Source organism: Dryobates pubescens, chromosome 33, assembly GCF_014839835.1.
Source record: "Dryobates pubescens isolate bDryPub1 chromosome 33, bDryPub1.pri, whole genome shotgun sequence".
In the NCBI taxonomy this organism is placed as follows: Eukaryota; Metazoa; Chordata; class Aves; order Piciformes; family Picidae; genus Dryobates; species Dryobates pubescens.
Genome location: NC_071644.1, coordinates 1,661,802 through 1,680,848, shown reverse-complemented (window position 1 = coordinate 1,680,848; position 19,047 = coordinate 1,661,802). Strand labels below are relative to the sequence as shown.

Below are 19,047 nucleotides of genomic sequence, written 5' to 3'. Positions count from 1 at the left end.
CTGGCTCTGAGTGTTGTGCCAGCGTGGGACACAACCTGCCTGGGTGAGCAGGCTGCAAAGCCTCAGCCAGTGGAGGCTGCTGAATTACCCACACCTGAGAGCAGGGCAGAAGGGAACAGGCTTTGCACTGAGGGGGACCTGGGGCTGGTGCTCCTAAAGTCACAGCCCACCCCCAGCAGCTGAAGGTGCATTTGATTGCTCTTTATCCACCAGGAGCCTGCTGCTTGCTGCAGTGCTGCACCACCCCCTGTGCCAGCAGGCACCAGGGCTGAGCCCTGCACAGCTGCAGCAGCACAGAGCTCCCAGACCCAGCTCTGGAGCTGCAGTGCTGCACCACCCCCTGTGCCAGCAGGCACCAGGGCTGAGCCCTGCACAGCTGCAGCAGCACAGAGCTCCCAGACCCAGCTCTGGAGCTGCAGTGCTGCAAGAGATGCCAAGGGACAACCCAGCAGCCACACTGGGAAGTCCAGCCTCCCAATCCAATCCTTGTGGCTGCCCTTTGAATCCTCTCCAGCATCTTAAAAGCCTTATTCATGGAATCATGGAAAGGTCCAGGCCAGAAGGGAGCTCCAAAGCTCATCCAGTCCAACCCCCTGCAGCCAGCAGGGACATCCCCAGCTGGAGCAGGCTGCCCAGGGCCTCATCCAGCCTCACCTTGGGTATCTCCAGGGAAGGAGCCTCAAGCACCTCCCTGGGCAACCTGTTCCAGTGTTCCACTACCCTCATAGTAAAGAACTTGTTCCTAACATCCAGACTAAATCTGCTCTTCTCCAGCTTAAAGCCACTGGCCCTGGTCCTGTCCCTGCAGGCCTTTGCAAGCAGTCTCTCTCCATCATTCCTGTAGCCCCCTCAGGCACTGGCAGGCTGCTGCTAGGTCTCCCTGGAGCCTTCTCTTCCCCAGGCTGCACAGCCCCAGCTCCCTCAGCCTGTCCTAGCAGAGCTCCAACCCCCTGAGCATTTTCCTGGCCTCCTCTGAACCCTCTCCATCAGCTCCAGGTCCTTCCTGTGCTGAGGGCTGCAGCCCTGCACACAGCCCTGCAGGTGAGGTCTCCCCAGAGCAGAGCCCAGTGCCAGAATCCCCTCTCTGGCTCTCTGGCAATGCTGCTTTGGATGCAGCCCAGGCTGCCCTTGGCCTTCTGTGCTGCAGTCTCACCCTGCCTGCTCCTGGGCAGCCTCTCCCCCATAGAAGATTCCAAGTTTCATGACCTGACCTGTTCACAGCTGGCCATGACCCAACCAAGTCTCCATCTCTACTCTGCCCTGCAGATGCTTCCACCACCAACTTCTGCTTGGCATTTCCCTGGCAGGACAAATGTGGGGAAAGAAAATCAAGCAGCCCAGCTGGGCACCCTCTGCACCCCTCCAGCTCCCTGCCCTGGGGAAGGGCAGAGGGCCTTCCAAAGCTGCTCTCCACCCACAGCACATGGCCTGCTGGACTGCTGAGGGCTCTGCCCAGGCTGCAGACCCAAGTCAGACCTCAGAGCAGCAAGCCAGCAGCTAGAGCATAACACAAACTGCAGCAGCATTTTCCCTTCCTCAGTTCCAGCCCTTCCTCCCTCATCTTCCTCAGCTGGAAAGACCTTCTCCAAGCTATCAAGGAGGAGGCTCTCTGTGAGGGCAGTATTTCAGGAGCCATCCAGGCAGGCAGCTGGAGATGCAACTCCTTCTCCACACTCCACCACCTTCCCAGGCCTGCTCCCAGCCCTTGCTTTTTCCACCAGGCTGCAGAAGTGGACAAGGATGGTGGCACAGCCAGCCAGGACAACCCTCTGCAGCAAGAGCAAAGCCACACAGCTCCCTCTGCACACACCCTGCAAAGCTGGCTGGCAAGGTGGCAGAATAGCATAGAATGGAATGGAATGGAATGGAATGGAATGGAATGGAATGGAATGGAATGGAATGGAATGGAATGGAATGGAATAAATGGAATGGAATGGAATGGAATGGAATGGAATGGAATGGAATGGAATGGAATAGAATAGAATAGAATAGAATAGAATAGAATAGAATAGAATAGAATAGAATAGGAATTAACCAGGTTGGAAAAGACCTTTGAGATCATCCAGTCCAACCTCTCACCCAGCACCATCTGATCAACTCAACCATGGCACCAAGGGCCACATCCAATCCCCTCTTGAACACCTCCAGGGATGGGGACTCCACCACCTCCCTGGGCAGCACATCCCAAGGGCCAATCTCTCTTGCTGGGAAGAACTTTCTCCTCACCTCCGGCCTAAACCTCCCCTGGCACAGCTTGAGACTGTGTCCTCTTGTTCTGGGGCTGGCTGCCTGCCTGGCAGAAGAGCCCAACCCCCAGCTGGCTCCAACCTCCCTTCAGGGAGTTGCAGAGAGCAAGAAGGTCTCCCCTGAGCCTCCTCTGCTCCAGGCTAAGCAACCCCAGCTCCCTCAGCCTCTCCTCCCAGGGCTGTGCTCCAGACCCCTCCCCAGCTCTGTTGCCCTTCTCTGGACACCTCCAAGTCTCTCAATGTCCTTCTTCAACTGAGGAGCCCAGAACTGGACACAGGACTCCAGGTGTGGCCTAAGCAGTGCTGAGCACAGGGCACGAGGACTTCCCTGCTCCTGCTGGCCACACTCTTCCTGACCCAGGCCAGGATGCCCTTGGCCTTCTTGGCCCCCTGGGCACACTGCTGGCTCCTGTTCAGCTGCTGGTCAGGAAGCCAGCTCTGGGTCTTGGGTCTCAGTGTGGGGCTGCTCAGCAACCTCAGGAGCAAGCCTGGAGCTCCCCAGGGGGCACTACAAAAGGTGGCAGGGGACTGAGCTTGTCCCAGGCAAGTGATGAGGCAGTGGGAAGGGAGAGAGCAGACAGAGAAGCAGCACTCCCCTGCCTGCTGAGAGGAGTGAAGGCATTCAGCAGCAAATGGGTGAGGAGGAGGCTGAAGCCCTGGGCCTGGGAAGCTCCCTGTGCTCTGCCCCCCAGGCTGGGCTGCAGGGCAGGGCTGCTGCTCCCTCCTGTGCACTTACATAACTCCTCAGCTCCAGCTGGATGCTTTGCAGGCTGCACACTTCTGAGCTGACTCAGCACTTCTCACAAGCAGCTTCCCAAGCAGCAGCAGCAGCCTCAGTGCCCAGCTCCCCCACCCCCCAGCACCCCTCACCGGGGTCCAGTGGCCTTCCCCACACACTCCAGGGGCTTGCAGCTTGAAGGTCCCTTCCAAGCCAAACCCAAAAGACCCAAAGCTGTGAGAGCCTTCTGGAGCAGGACATCAGGAGTGGAGAAAGCTGAAATCACTCAGCTGAAATTGTGCAAGTGGAGGCTGAAGTGCTTCACCTCCTCCTCTGAACCCCACTGCCAAAATGCAGCCTCCCATCCCAGCTGCTCTCCCAGCCAAATGCTTTGGCTCAGTGGCTGGACAGCAAGTGGGATCTTTTTTCCTCCCCAGAAGGCTGTCACAGCCTGGACCTCCAGCAGATCCACAGCTGGTGCTGAGAAATGGGCATGAAGAGACCAACATCAGCCTGGTACCCACAGCATCCTATCCCCTGCAGCTGTGGAGCCACAGACTCATAGAATGGGTTGGGCTGGAAGGGCCCTTTGAGAGCTTTGGGTCTTTTGGGCTCAGGTTGGAAGGGACCTTCAGGTTCCATGGGCAGGGACACCTCCCCCCAGCCCAGGCTGCTCAGGGCCTCATCCAGCCTGGCCCTGAACACCTCCAGGCAGGGCACAGCCACAGCCTCCCTGGGCAGCCTGTGCCAGAGTCTCCCCAGCCTCACTCTCAACAATTTCTTCCTCACCTCCAGTCTCAGTCTCCCCTCTCCCAGCTCAAAGCCATTGTCCTCATCCTGGCACTCCCAGCCCTTGTCCAGAGTCCTTCCCCAGCTCTCCTGGAGCCCCTTGAGGTCCTGGAAGGCTGCTCTGAGGTCTCCCTGGAGCCTTCTCCAGGCTGCACAGCCCCAGCTCTCCCAGCCTGTCCCCACAGAGGAGATTCTGCAGCCCTCTGATCATCTTTGTGGCCTCCTCTGGCCCTGCTCCAGCAGTCCCAGGTCCCTCCTGTGCTGGGGGCACCAGAGCTGGATGCAGTGCTCTGGATGTGCCACCACCTTCCAAGGATGGTTCCTTTGCCAGCATCCCTCCAAAACAAAACACAGCCAACAGCTACAGCCCCAGGCAGAGCAGGCACAGGGCTGGCAGGAGCACAAGCAGCCCCAGAAAGAGATGGGGCAGGCAAATCCCAGCACAGAATCATTCCATTTGGAAAAGGCCTCCAAGAGCAGTGAGTCCAGCAGCAGATTTGTGCCAGGCTGAGGCAGCAGGAACTTCCAGAGAGATAAACATGCTCAAGGAAGCCAAGGAACCCCCAGCTGTGCCCTCAGCAAACAGCTCTGTCTGCTCACCAGGGGGTGGCAGAGCCCTCAGACAGCCCCCAGCAGACAGTGGCAGCCCTGCAAGTGTTCACAGGCTGAGTGCCACTTGGGCCACTGTGTGGCTGACCTAGGAGCTCCATCAGCCTGCTGCCAGCTCCAGCCACAGGCTCCTGGAGGGCTGGCAGAGCTGCTGCCCGTGGTGAGGGGCACAGAGGAGTGCCAAGGGCACGGCAACATCGATCCCTGCTGCAGCAAGAGATGTGGCCAGGAGCAAACAGGAGTGAGAGGAAGCACTCTGGTGGAGGTAAATAACCCCCACTGTGGTCTCTGAGCCAGAGAGGTGTCCCTCAGAGGGAAGCAGGAGAGCTGCTCCCTGCCTGTTTCACATCTCCAGAGCTGCTCCCCCCCTGCCACAGCAGCTGGGCTCAATAAATCCACCTGGCTGGGCTGGGCACATTCCCCACATGATCTGAGGGATGCTCCACTCCAGGGCTCCCTGCTCCTCTCCAGGACATGGGGGCACTGAGCCCTCCCCAGACCCACCCTCCCTTGCCATGCAGGGGAAGCAGAGATGCTGCAAGGCAGAGCTGAGGGAGCCTGGGAGCCTGCCAAGGCACTTCAGTGGCACTGGGCTAAAACCCTGAGCTGAAGAGAGGCAGGAAGGGCACACTAAAGCACTGTGGGGAAGCAGAAGCCTTCCCCAGGCCCTGCATGCAGCCAGCAGAGGCAGGCTGCTGGCAGCAGCTCCTGCAGCACCAGCACAAAGCACTGCTCCACCTGACTGCCATGCACCAAGGGGCAGCTGCTCAGAGCTGGGGGCAGAATTTGTCCTTCAAAGCCAGGAGGAAAGCCTCAAAACCCAAGAAAAGCTCCCCCCAGAGCCTGGCTTCTGAGCTCCCACACTGAGCAGCTGGAACTGCCAGCAGGGAGCTCCAAGGAGTCTGCATTTCCACCACCTGATCAGGAGCAGGACAGCAGTGCCCTGGGTGCCAAGGGACAGCACCAGAGGAGATGGTTCCAAGCTGCCCCAGGGCAGGCTCAGGATGGGGCTCAGGAAGCAGTTCTGCACTGGAAGGGATCTCAGCCATTGGGATGTGCTGCCCAGGGCAGTCCCCATCCCTGGGGGTGTTCAAGGAGGGCCTTGAGGGTCTGGTGGTGACCCTGCAGTGCTGGGCTGAGGGTTGGACTGGGTGAGCCTGGAGGTCTCCAGCAGGCTGGGTTCTGTGAACCTCCCCATAGCCACTGCCATGTGCAGGAGGGCATGGGGATCCAAACAGAGAGCACAAAACATCTGCACTAGCAGGATCAGCTCTGGCAGCTCTTAGCTGTCAGGAGATGCTTGGCCTAGGCTGGACACAAAGCTGCTGCCTCTTCCAGCATGCTTAGCACAGCAGGAGAAGGAACTGGGAAGCACCAAGAGGCAGCTCTCAGCCCTCTGCTGCCACATTCAGTGTGATCACAGAATCACACAGCTGGTTGGGTTGGAAGAATCATCAAAGCTCATCAAATCCAACTGCTGACCTAGCACCTCCATGGCCACTAAACCGTGGCCCCCAAGTGCCATGGCCACAGGTTCTGGAGCCCCTATTACAGGAAGGCTCTGGAGGTGCTGGAAGGTGTCCAGAGCAGGGCCACGAGGAGGAGCAGAGGGCTGGAGCTGCTCTGCTGTGAGCACAGCCTGAGAGAGTTGGGGTTGTGCAGGCTGGAGAGGAGAAGGCTCCCAGGAGACCTCATTGTGGCCTTCCAGGATCTGCAGGGGGCTCCAGGAAAGCTGGGGAGGGACTTCTGAGGGTGTCAGGGAGGGATAGGACTGGGGGGGATGGAGCAGAAGTAGAAGTGGGGAGATTGAGATTGGCTGTGAGGAAGAAGTTGTTCCCCAGGAGGGTGGTGAGAGCCTGGCACAGGCTGCCCAGGGAGGTGGTGGAAGCCTCCTGCCTGGAGGTGTTTGCAGCCAGGCTGGAGGTGGCTGTGAGCAACCTGCTGTGGTGTGAGGTGTCCCTGCCCATGGCAGGGGGTTGGAGCTGGCTGAGCCTTGAGGTCTCTTCCAAACCTAACAGTTCTATGATTCTTGAGCACCCCCAGGGATGGGAACTCCACCACCTCCCTGGGCAGCCTGTTCCAAGCCCTGACCACTTCTGCAGGACAGAAATTGTTCCTCTTGTCCAACCTAAACCTCCCCTGGTGCAGTTCCAGGCTGTCTCCTCTCACTCCCTCCCCTGATACCAGGGAGAGGAAACCAAGAAGCAAAAGGAGCACTTCAGATCTGCACTGCACTGGGAGAGGAGGCACAGGGAGGGCTGAATGCCCACTGAGTGCCCATCTCCAGCCTGCTGCTTCAGTAAAGCCCTGATTTGTTCAGTCTGCCCAGGGATGTGTGCCAGAGCCCAGCACTCTTAGCAGAACACAGGGTGAGGGAGCACAGGCTGGGAAAGAGGAGAGGACCATTTGGTGAGCAGACTGCAGAGCTGTGAGCTCCATGGCATCACACTGCCCATGGAATCAGAGCTCTGCCCTCTCACTTCACTTCTGCCTCCCAGGGGGGGCAGAGAGGACCAGCTCTAGGTGGGAAATCATCCCCACACTCACCATTGCCCTGGCTGTGTGCTGGAACTGGATGTGGGGACAGAGCTCACCAGCACTGAGCAATCCCAACTCTCCTGAAGGCAGCAAGAGCAGCAGCCCCCAGACCCCTCCAGCTGGAGGGGGCAGCTTTGTCCCAGCCAGATGTTCTGCCTCATCTTGATCTCACTGCTCTGCAGACAGTGCCAAAGCTGCCACTGGTCTCTTGAGGCATGGGTGAAGTACCTGACCAGGGCAGAGCTGTCATAGATAGACTCATGGAATGGGTTGGGTTGGAAGGGACCTTGGGGATCACCCAGCTCCAACCCCCTGCCATGGGCAGGGACACCTGCCCCCAGCCCAGGCTGCTCAGGGCCTCATCCAGCCTGGCCTTCAACACCTCCAGGCAGGGGACAGCCACAGCCTCCCTGGGCAGCCTGTGCCAGAGTCTCCCCAGCCTCACTCTCAACATTTTCTTCCTCATCTCCAGTCTCAACTTCCCCTCTTCCACCTCAAAGCCATTGCCCTGAAGGTCTCCCTGGAGCCTTCTCTTCTCCATGCTGAACAACCCCAACCCTCCCAGCCTGGCCTCCCAGCAGAGGGCTTCCAGCCCTGCCAGCACTGCTGTGGCCTCCTCTGGCCCTGCTCCAGCAGGTCCCTGTCTGTGCTGAGGGCTCCTGAGCTGCCCCAGCCCTGCAGGGGAGGTCTCAGCAGAGCACTGGGGCAGAATCCCCTCCCTGCCCCTGCTGCCCACACTGCTGGGGCTCAGCCCAGGACATGGCTGGGGCTCATGTCCACCTTTTCACCACCCCCAGCACCCTCAAGTCCTTGTCCTCAGAACATCCAAAGCCTCAAGCCTTTAAGAGCACAAGTAAGGAGCAAGCAAGCTACCCAGCCAGGAAGGTTTTGAAATCAGAGGTGAGATGCTTGGAAAACTCCTCCACACCCCATGACACAACCCCAGCAACAAGGAGGCAGTCAAGCCAGAGCCTGAGGTGGGGAGAGGAGGAGGAACAGGAGCAGGGTTTCCCAGCAGGCAGCTGGGGTGTGGGAGGGCTGCACCTGCTCCCCTAACCTACCACCTTCCTCTTCCCACAAACACAGGCAAAAGGAGAAGTCTGAGGGGCCTGGGGGCTGGAGCTAGGCAAGTGTGGGCAAAAATCAGCTGAAGGGGAGTGATGTCCCTGAGGAAGGAGAACTGAACCCAGGGGGGGAAAGCAGAGGTGTGCCAGGGCTGGGCTTTCACCCTGAGCTTGGCTTCACTGGGCTGGGTCCAGCAGGCTGAAGCCTCACACAGGATCCCACCCTGAGCTGCAGGAGAGAGCAACAGAAGCAGGGCTGAAAATTGCCCAAATCCCTCTTCACTGCTGGACCAAGAGAGGAGCTGGAGCAGGGCAGAGGTGGGCTGGCAGAGCCTGGGGCAGGGCAGAGGTGGGCTGGCAGAGCCTGGGGCAGGGCAGAGGTGGGCTGGCAGAGCCTGGGGCAGGGCAGAGGTGGGCTGGCAGAGCCTTGGGGCAGGGCAGAGGTGGGCTGGCAGAGCCTGGGGCAGGGCAGAGGTGGGCTGGCAGAGCCTGGGGCAGGGCAGGGCAGAGGTGGGCTGGCAGAGCCTGGGGCAGGGCAGAGGTGGGCTGGCAGAGCCTGGGGCAGGGCAGAGGTGGGCTGGCAGAGCCTGGGGCAGGGCAGAGGTGGGCTGGCAGAGCCTTGGGGCAGGGCAGAGGTGGGCTGGCAGAGCCTGGGGCAGGGCAGAGGTGGGCTGGCAGAGCCTGGGGCAGGGCAGAGGTGTGCTGGCAGAGCCTGGGGCACGGCAGAGGTGTGCTGGCAGAGCCTGGGGCAGGGCAGAGGTGGGCTGGCAGAGCCTGGGGCAGGGCAGGGCAGAGGTGGGCTGGCAGAGCCTGGGGCAGGGCAGAGGTGGGCTGGCAGAGCCTGGGGCAGGGCAGGGCAGAGGTGGGCTGGCAGAGCCTGGGGCAGGGCAGAGGTGGGCTGGCAGAGCCTGGGGCAGGGCAGAGGTGGGCTGGCAGCGCCTGGGGCAGGGCAGAGGTGGGCTGGCAGAGCCTGGGGCAGGGCAGAGGTGTGCTGGCAGAGCCTTGGGGCAGGGCAGAGGTGGGCTGGCAGAGCCTTGGGGCAGGGCAGAGGTGGGCTGGCAGAGCTGCAGCTGAGTCCTGTTGGAGCAGGGTAACAAAACCACCACCAGGCTGATTCCAGAGCATCTCCAAGAGGGACCCTCCAAGGACTTCCTGAGTGCAAGCAAATGACATCCAACCAATCCCAGCTGGGAAGGCCTAGATCCTTATGGGGAAACCGAGGCAGCAGTGCAGCAGTGTTGTAACAGAGCTGGGAGCAGGTGGAACCTCTGCTGATTGCCAGGCAGATAAAAGGTAATCCTTCATCTTCCCTCACAGACAGGTGGGAGACCAGAGCACAGTGATCCATGGGACAGAAGGGGCTGGGAGAGGTTTGCACATCCATCCTGCATCCCAGAGGCATTGCCAGGCCATTGCTTCCTTCACAGTGCTGGGGATTCACTTGTGATGGTCCTCAGAAGGCAGGTTTCCATGGCTGGATCTGTGTCAGGACACACTGCAGACCACAGGAAAACTTCCAGTCCATAAGGCAGCAGAAATCCAAGTGGGGCAAGATCAGAGTCCAGAAAGCTTCCTTCTGCCCAACACTCGGGGTGAAAACTGGAAGAGCCTCTCCAGCTCCTCCAGCAGCGCTGCTGTGCTCTTCCTGAAGCAGGGCTGGAGCAGGACCTCCTTACAGCTCACTCCTGCAACCACCCCCAACAGGCTCCAGCACCCTGCTGCCCTTGGTGCCAGCATGCAGATGCTCCCCACCAGGGAAGCACCTCACCAGCAGCTGAAGCTGAGGGGCAAGCAGAGGGACGAGGTGGGGGATGAGCTGTGAAGCAAAGCACCCTCAGAGCCCTCGTTTTGAGGGCTCAGACCAGGGCACAGAGGGAAGACCTCTGGAAAGAGGGTTTCACACTGGACTCCTCCAGATCCACTCATGGTACAGCCCTAGGAAGAAGAATCCACCCCAGGACCCCTCCCAGGTCCTGACCACAGGAGACAGAAACCCTTCAAAAATGAGGAAGCTCAGGGGGAACCACACTTGAGCAGCAGAGATGGAGGTTCCTGGGGGTGACCCTGGCAGCGTCCCTTTGGCAGGCTGGGGCAGAGGGTGACTCCATACACCCCCAGGGGGGCCTCTGGGGTGGCCCAGGGCACAAAGGATGTCTCAAAGGAACCAAAAAACCCCCAATAACGCTGCCTCCAACCTCACAGCCCCAGCACAGGGGGGCAAGGGACATCCTCACACCCACGCAGAACACCGAAGGATGTCCTCTGCCTCTGCCACACAGCATGGCAGAGTGTCCTTGACCCCAACACTCCCGGCCCAGAGAGCCCCCAGTGCCCCTGGGGTGTCCCCAGCCCTCTGCCTTGCGTGTGGAGGGCTCCCTAGGGACCCTTCCCACCCTCACATCTCTGCCGATGCTGTGTGTCTGGGGGGGTCCTCGGGAGCGTCCCCCGGCCACAGGCAGTCCCCAGGCCCACAGCCCTTGCAGAAGGGTTCCCTAAATCTGTCCCAGGAGCTGTCCCCAGGCCCGCGGCCCCTCCACAGAGCGCCCACAGCCCCGGCACGGGGGTGCCCAGCGCCGTGCCCGGCCCCGCGGCGCCGGCTGCTCGGGGGTGGGCAGCAGCCCCGCGGCGCCGGCAGGGGCTGCGCGGTGCCCGCAGGGGCAGCCCCGCAGCGCAGCCCAGCGCTCGCCTCCCACCTTCTTGACGGAGAGGGAGATGTTCTCCAGGATGCGATCCTTCACCTCCGCCGGCTCCATGGCGCCGCCCGCCGCCGCCGCTCGCCGCTTCGCCCGCCCGGCGCAGGCCGAGCGCCTGCCGCTCCGCCGGGCCCGCTCGCCGCCCCGCCGCCCCCCGCCGGCCGGCTCCGTCCTGCCGGCTGCCCCGGCCCGGCCCCGGCCCGGCCCCGGCCCCGGCGGCTGCGGGGTGGCGGCTCCGGCCGCGGCTCAGCGCTCCATGGCCGCGCCGGGGACCCCGCGGCGGGCGCGGAGGGGAAGGACGCCCCGCGGGGAGACGGCAGCGGAGCGGGGACCGCACTCGTGACCGGCACCCAGCGCCGCCAGGAACTGAGGTCAGGCGGCAGGGAGGGAGGGGAACGGCGCTGCCCGCCCCCGGCACCCGCACCCGGGACCGCCCCGCCGGGGAGCCGCCGCCTGCCGCACGAATGGCGACCGCGGGCACGGCGGCGGAGGAGCCCCCGGCGGCTCCTGGGGGGACAATGAGCGGAGATGGCAGTGGGGACAGTGAGCGGACAGTGAGGGGAGATGGCAGTGAGCAGAGATGGCAGTGAGGACAGTGAGCGGAGATGGCAGTGAGGACAGTGAGTGGAGATGGCAGTGGGGAGAGTGAGTGGAGATGGCACTGGGGACAGTGAGCAGAGATGGCACTGGGGACAGTGAGAGGACAGTGAGAGGAGATGGCACTGGGGACAGTGAGAGGACAGTGAGGGGAGATGGCAGTGAGCAGAGATGGCAGTGAGGACAGTGAGCGGAGATGGCAGTGGGGACAGTGAGCAGAGATGGCAGTGAGGACAGTGAGAGGACAGTGAGTGGAGATGGCAATGGGGACAGTGAGCGGAGATGGCAGTGGGGAGAGTGAGTGGAGATGGCACTGGGGACAGTGAGCAGAGATGGCACTGGGGACAGTGAGAGGACAGTGAGAGGAGATGGCACTGGGGACAGTGAGAGGACAGTGAGAGGAGATGGCAATGGGGACAGTGAGCAGAGATGGCACTGGGGACAATGAGTGGACAGTGAGGGGAGATGGCAGTGGGGGCAGTGAGAGGAGATGGCATGGGGACAATGAAGAGAGATGGCATGCAGACAGTGAGGGAAGATTGCATCGGGTCTCTCATGAGCCAGCTGGGAGCCAAGAGGGAGATGCTGCTGGGAGCCAAGAGGGAGATGCCTTGGGCTCTGCAGGGGATGTCAGGGGAGGAGGGGAGATGGCATTGGGTCCCTCATGGGTTCACTGAGAGGACATGAGGTGAGAGGGCACTGGCACAGTGTGAAGACACAAGGAGAGATGTGACTGGGGACAGTGAAGGGACATGAGGGAGGATGTGAGGGGAGATGGGTGGTGCTGGATCTTCTACAGCCCTGGGTTCAGTGAAGGGTTGTGGGGGAAGATGGGAGTGGGATAAAGGGAGATAGCTTTGGGTCCATCGTGGCCCTGGCCTCAGTGAGTGGCTGAGGAGTTGACATTTGGGATCCTCATGACCCAGTGAGGGCATGTGAGGGGGAGAAGGCATTGAGTACAGGGAGGGGACACAAGGGGAGATGGCACTGGGCCCTCCACAGCCCCCTGAGGGGATGACAGTGTTGGTGCCCACGGAGAAGCCCTGTGGTGGGGCACCAGGGTTCCTAGCCAAGGCCCAGAGTGTGGCTTTGATGTGCCAGGGGGAGCTGGCAGGAGCCAGCCTCAAAGGGATATTCATCAGTGTGAAGGAAAAAGGGGGGGGTCCACATGGCACCCCACCTCTGAGGGCTTCAGGACCCCCTGAGATGAGTCCATCTCTCTGCTAAGCTTCATCTGCTTGGTGATGTGGCAACGTGGAGCCCAAAACTGGTCCAGGTAAGTGTTGCTGAAACCCAAACCCAAGCCCCACTTGGCAGCACAGGACAGAGCCAGGAGCTGCTGCAGAGGCTTAGTGGAGGTGGGAAATAAAAGCTGAAATGAACAATAAAGTCTCTTCCTGAGAGTCACCAGGGGAAAGGCCCCAATTTTGGGGCTGTCCCTCACCACTTTCTACCCTGAGAACTGAAAATGGAAGCGAAAGTCAGAAGCAATTAAACCAGGAAAAGCCAACAGGCCTCAGGAGCACTTTCCCTGCACCTCTCCCAACCCCTTCCTCCAGAAACAAACTGCTGGCAGGGCAGGGAAGGGAAAGGAAGAGCTGAGCAAGGACTGGGGTGGAGAAGGCACATCAGGCCAAGCCTGCAGCGGCAGGAATGGCTCAGCCAGTTTAGCAGCTTTGGAAACTATGGGAGAAGCTCCCAGGGAAGGGAACAGAGCACAGCTTGGGCTTGGGCTAAATCATGAAGCTCCTTCTAGTTTCTCAGTTCCACACCAGCCAGCTGGAGAAGCAGAACTGCTGCACTGAGAGAGATCCCAGCAAGGAGGGGAAGCTGTCTCAGCACCCAGGGCTGCACTAGGGGGGAGATGAGAGGGAAATGACCTCAGTAAAACACAGAGAGAGCTGCTGAGCGGCCTGAAACATGCAGACCTGCTCCCTAACAATCTGCAGCCAGCCCCTTTAAGGAAGCCCAGCAGCTCCAGTGCCGTTTCCTTCCTTCCTGGTCAGTGTCAGGCTTTGAGGCATGCCCAGGGTGCAAAGCAAAGCAGCTGCACAGCTGGGGCACGGCTGCCTGCATGCTGCGCTGCTCTGCAGGCACTAGCTGCAGCCTGGGTAACCCCACAGCACAGCAGACTTCCTGCTCTCCTACAGCTTCCCCGGATGCTTTCAACGCCCCAAGCCTCTGTTTAAGTGCAACAAGTTGGTTGTGTCATCCCTTGAAGCACCCTCCCCACGCACACAAGTGTGGATGTCCATGGGGAAATTCCCTGCTCCCAGCGTTCAGCCAGCTCCCATTCTCCCTGGTCGAGCTCAGGAGGAGCCATCCCACCCCCAGCACACCATCATCTGCTTCCTACCCTCCTCCTGAGAGGCTTTTAACTCCTTGTTCAGCGTCCCCAGCCCGAAGTTGGCAGGAGGAGCACTGCCCACAGAGCCATCAGGGGCTTGTCACTGCTGGGAGGGCAGCAGGAGTGAGTCACTGAGGTGTGTCTCAGCTAAGTGTGCCCAATCCAAGACCTTATCATGCAGCCCAGTCCTAGGGCGCTTCAGTCAGCCAGAAGGAGATTAAAGAGACACAAGAAACAGTTCAGGAGCCAGCAGCTTAAACACAGGCTGGACAAAGCAAAAATCCCAGGAGGAAGCAGAGGTTTATTGGGGTCAGCAAGGAGCAGGCCCTCATCTGAGCAGCACACAGCCCTGGGAGCACAGCTCCATGGCCACAGCCAGGCACAAGGGGGTTGGGTTTGCATCACTTCCCATTTGCTAGCAAAGGGGCTCCAAAAGAGACACCTCTGTGGCAGCTGCTGCTGAGGGCTTCCAGCCACCCAGCACCACTCACATCCTGTCTGTGACTCAGGGTTTGTGCTGCCAGTCACCAGCACCTTGTCATTACAGACAATGTCCCAGGGGGGTGATCGTGCTTCCCAGGGGATCCTTCACCCCTAAGGAGAGGCTGAGCAGAGAGCTGGGGCCAGGCCAGGCGGATTTCCCAAAGCCCATCCTGGTGACAGAGCTGCCCCCAGAGTGGTTCCCTTGGCAAAGCACCACCAGAGCTGTGCTGGAGCCTCCAGACCGCAGAGACAGGAGCCCTGAAGCAGTGGCCCTGTGCAAGCCACGAGTGACAGCTCAGTCACCTTCCTGCTGCTGCCTGTTCCCTGAGCTATGCTGCTGCAGGAAGCAGGATGATGCAATGCTCACCTCTGCTCTGCCTGCAGCCTCTGCACCCAGCTGGCAGGAGACAGGAGGTGCACCTCCTCCGTGCTTTGCTGCAGCCAGGTGCCAAGCTTTGTGCTGTGCTCTGCTGTTCTTCTACCTCTGAGGCTTGCCTGAAGAATGCCATAGCCCCACAGAAGCTCTCTTCCCATGAACTTCTCAGGCTTGTTCTCTTGGCAACTGGGAGTCAGAGATTCACAGAATGGGTTGGGTTGGAAGGACCTTAAAGCTCATCCAGCTCCAGCCCCCTGCCATGGGCAGGGACACCTCCCACCAGCCCAGGCTGCTCAAGGCCTCTCCAGCCTGGTCCTCAGCACCTCCAGGCAGGGCACAGCCACAGCCTCCCTGGGCAGCCTGTGCCAGAGTCTCCCCACCCTCATTGGACAGAATTTCTTCCTCCTCTCCAGTCTCAGTCTCCCCTCTCCCAGCTCAAAGTCCTCATCATAGAGTCAAAAAGGTTGGAAAAGACCTCAGACTCCCAGCCCTTGTCCAAAGTCCCTCCCCAGCTCTCCTGTAGCCCCCTTCAGGTACTGGATGGTTTCTCTAAGGTCTCCCTGGAGCCTTCTTGTCCATTTATTCTGTTCCAGCTGGCCACACTGAGGTGAAGGCAACTCTGTGATCTCTGGGGACAAAAGGCAGAGGCGGCTCTGGGTGCAGAGAGGGTGCCCTCAGAAATGCAGACAGACCAAGCAAGCAGCATTCTGATAAAGTGTTTATTCTTTTTGTTGTTCAATATCAAATTTCTCTTGTTTTTACACAGCAGTTGTGTTGATAAACAGTCCCCCAAGAGTAAAAAAAAAAGAAGAGAAAAGAAAGGAAAGGAAAAGAAAGCAAAGAATTAAATCGAGAAAAGAATCAAGTGTGCATCCCTTAGGGCAGAACCACCTTCCCTTGGCTGCTGCCACAGCCACTGCTCCCTTCAGGACAAGCACAGCAGGGTCAGCCCAGGAGAGGAAAGGACACAAATGCAACCAGCTGCAGGGTTCCTGAGTAGTGATTCCCCCGAGGGGCCTCACAGGAGTCTCTTTGAGGCTGCAAAGCATCAGCCGAGGAGTGAGCCCCGGCGCCACGGGCTGAGCCTCCTCTGCACAGTGCAGGGAGAGAGCTCTTGGCTGCTGCAGCCACTTCCCAGGCTGGCTTCTGGGAGGGGCAGGCAATAAAAACCAACCCCAAACCCTTGCTGTCCCCTCTCTGAATTCACCTTAGACAAGAAGTCCAAGCCTGGTGAAGAAACCTCTGGGACCTGCTGTAGATGGCAGAGTGTTTGCAGAAACCTTATCTGCAAGGGCTCAGCAAACCCACTTCAATATTGCTGCTGTAGAGGAGACAGCAAGGGGGAGAGACAGAAGGGAAGGTCTCTAGGAGGGCCATGGTTAACAGTCCTGGAGGCCAAGGGTCTCCACAGAAAGCTGAACACAGGCAGCAGCAACAAGGCAGAGGCTGTCAGGGTAACGCAGCACAGCTCAGCTCTGTCCCAGGTAAAGGTGCCAGGGACAGTCACCAGGTCACATTTGCCCCTCTTGTCAGAGCTACCTGCACCCAGAACCTTTCAGATGTTGGTATTGCACTAAGAAAACTCCCTCAGAGCCTCCTGTACAGAAACAGCCACAGTCCAAGTGAATCCCTTCAGTGTCCTCAAGGCCAAGAGCCCAGCTCAGCAACAGCAGCCAGGGAACAGGCCCAGGGGGGCTGCAGGGAACACCTGGAACAAGCTCTGCAGACCTGCAGGGTCCCCTTCAGGCACTGGCATCTTTAGGAAGCACCTTCCCAGAGCTGCTTCATTCTCTCTAGGACTGAAGGAGTTTTGCTAAGCTGCTGTGACAATGCTACCTTGGAGCAGTGATGAATGGGAAGGGGGAAAGAGAGTGCAGAGCCTTGGTCTAGAGCAGGGCACACAGCTCCCTGGGAACCTGACCAGCTCCTGGTGCTCACTGCAGCCCCTGCTCTAGCCCAGGAGCTGCCCCAGCTGCCATCCCTGCTTCAACACAACTCCTGGTGTGGCAGCTGAGTGCAGAGCCCACGAAGGGATGGCTGAAGGCTGGGGGGGGAGGGGATGTGTGCACACGGCAGAGGACACACGGACAGCTGACAACAGAAGACAACATTCAGACAAGGTTCACTAAATGCATCTTCTACCACATTTTATTTCAACCTTGAACACTCACCACTGCCCCCATTTGCTCCAACAGAAAGAGTAAAGAAATCATTCTCTAGTTCAGCAGCAAAGGAAGGCTCTGCAATGAAGAGGTTGGCAGCCCCAGGCTGGGGAGTGCTGATCACAGCCAAGGGTTTCTCAGCTGGCTTGGGGGCACCAGGCTGGGTGTCTAGTGGTACAGAGTTACCCAGCAGGATCCAGCACTAGTGATAAATGCTTCAGGACAGCTCTGGCAGGAGGGCAAAGGTTCCAAACTTCTGTTTGGCAGGGAATAAATCTGAGTGCTGAAGCAAACTGGCTGAGGCTCTGAAGCTTCTCTAGCATAAGTTCTGTATCTGCAGGCTAAGTAAATGTGGCCCCAGCAGAGCCTCCCCCAGCTGCAGCAAAGCAGCAGTGCTGCATCTGGCTACGAGCAACCACCCCCAAGAACAGAGAATCTATGGCCAAGAAGGGGACAGCCTTGGGTGGCTACCACCTGCTGCTTCAAGAAGCTGGCAGCAGAGGAACCCACAGGCTACAGGGGACAGATTCAGCTCTTGTGCACCCCTGAGGGCCAGCCCACAGCTGCTATCTACACACTGGGTGGGAGCTGCTCCCAGCACCACCTCGCTGTGAATCCGGAGTAGATTCAGCTGCTCAGGCTGAGGATGCTCCGGACCCAAGAGCTGGGAGCCCTCTTGTTGCTGCTTTTGACAGTGGACCAGACAGGGATGGGAATGGCTCTAAGGCCTTACAGGGATGGGAATGGCTCCAAAGCCAGACCTGGATGGGAATGGCTCTAAAGCCAGACCTGGATGGGAATGGCTCCAAAGCCAGACCTGGGTGGGAATGGCTCCAAAGCCAGACCTGGATGGGAATGGCTCTAAAGCCAGGCAGGGGTGGGAATGGCTCCAAAGCCAGACCTGGACGGGAATGGCTCCAAAGCCAGACCTGGACGGGAATGGCTCCAAAGCCAGACCTGGACGGGAATGGCTCCAAAGCCAGACCTGGACAGGAATGGCTCTAAAGCCAGACCTGGACGGGAATGGCTCTTAAGCCAGACCTGGATGGGAATGGCTCCAAAGCCAGACCTGGATGGGAATGGCTCTAAAGCCAGACCTGGACGGGAATGGCTCTAAAGCCAGGCAGGGATGGGAATGGCTCTAAAGCCAGACCTGGATGGGACTGGGTCTGATATCTCCTGTTTCCTAAGGCTTCCAGAGATCTGACTCCTCCTGTACCAGCCTAAGCACTACCCTCTACAGAGGAGGCTTCTGCTGATTTGAGGTGCTCACTGCAGGGACAAAAACCCACCTTCAGCAGGGGCAGCTCTGAGCACCTGCCCAGTAAGGATCATGAAGCTGTAGTCTTGCCTCAGTAGCTCATTTTGCATGGAGCCTCAAGTGAATTACTGCTGCTGTAACAAGGCCCTTCCCAAGCTGCTCCCCTCGTGCATGGAGCAATGCCTCACATGCCAACACCTCAGAGTCAGAGATGACCCTGCCCATGTGTGCTGGGTTTCCTTTTTACACCCAGTAGTGGTTTTTTTACTACTTTCTGTTCAAGATCTGTGAACAATTTTTAAAGGCCTAGCCTAAAACTGCCCCCCCATGGCAGGTGGATTAGAACTGGAAGGTCTTTAAGGTCCTTCCAACCCACACTGGTCTATGATCCCATGAGCTCAGCGTGTCTGGGAGCCCCAGGCCTAGCTGGTGGTGATGGGTTTGACAGTCAGAAGGATGCCTTAAAGCTCTGCTCTTCTAAAGGATCTCCTGGCTGCCCAAGGGAGTCTGACAACCACTGCTCACTGGCCTCAGAAACTCCTGCAGGCTCTCAGATGAAACCAAATGTCTGCTGGTTTTAAAGGCTGCTCTGCCTGCGACAAAGCCCACTCCACACACAGGCAAATCTGCTACACAGGAGGGAGGACACCAGGGACACAGGCCTGAGACAGTGACAACCACCAATGAAAGCCACAAACAAGGACATGTTTCCAGCTGCTGCTGCCCCAGCACTTCAGGTTCAGCTCAGAGCAGAGAGCCCAAGGTGAACACCTGACACAAACTCGCTTCTGAGGTCTGCAGCTGGCATGAACTGCAAGCTCCTACTTAACATTTGCTATCATTTCAGCCACACTTCCCTTTCCCAGCCCCAACAGCCTTTGGGGGGCTCTGCAGAGCATCACAGAGTAGTTCATCCCTCTACAAAAAGCAGCTGGAAAAGGCTTCCCACAGCACAGGCTGAGGCTCCTCAGCAGGGAGATCCTGAAGGCCGCGATGCTTACAACGCAGGAGCCACCTCGGTGCATTTGTTTGATGAACCCTACTGGGGAGCCCCCTGTGTCTCAGAGCTATTCCATCAGCACCCCAGCAGCCAGCACAGGCTGGCAGCAAGGTTGCTTTTCCCCAGCTGAGAGGCTGATCACCCCCAGACACCAGTGCAGAGCA

The 19,047-nt window shown here is 59.2% G+C and overlaps 1 protein-coding gene across 1 annotated transcript in view; it reads right to left on the bottom strand.

Moving 5' to 3' along the window:
- The window catches only part of PLEKHM2 (pleckstrin homology and RUN domain containing M2), a 41,436-nt gene extending 30,643 nt beyond the window's left edge, over positions 1-10,793 (bottom strand). Inside the window, exon 1 of the mRNA XM_054175758.1 lies at positions 10,658-10,793. Coding sequence (XP_054031733.1) covers positions 10,658-10,717 — 60 coding nt within the window. The 5' untranslated portion in view covers positions 10,718-10,793. The remainder of the gene's footprint in view (positions 1-10,657) is intronic.
- Between the last annotated feature and the right edge of the window lie 8,254 nt (positions 10,794-19,047).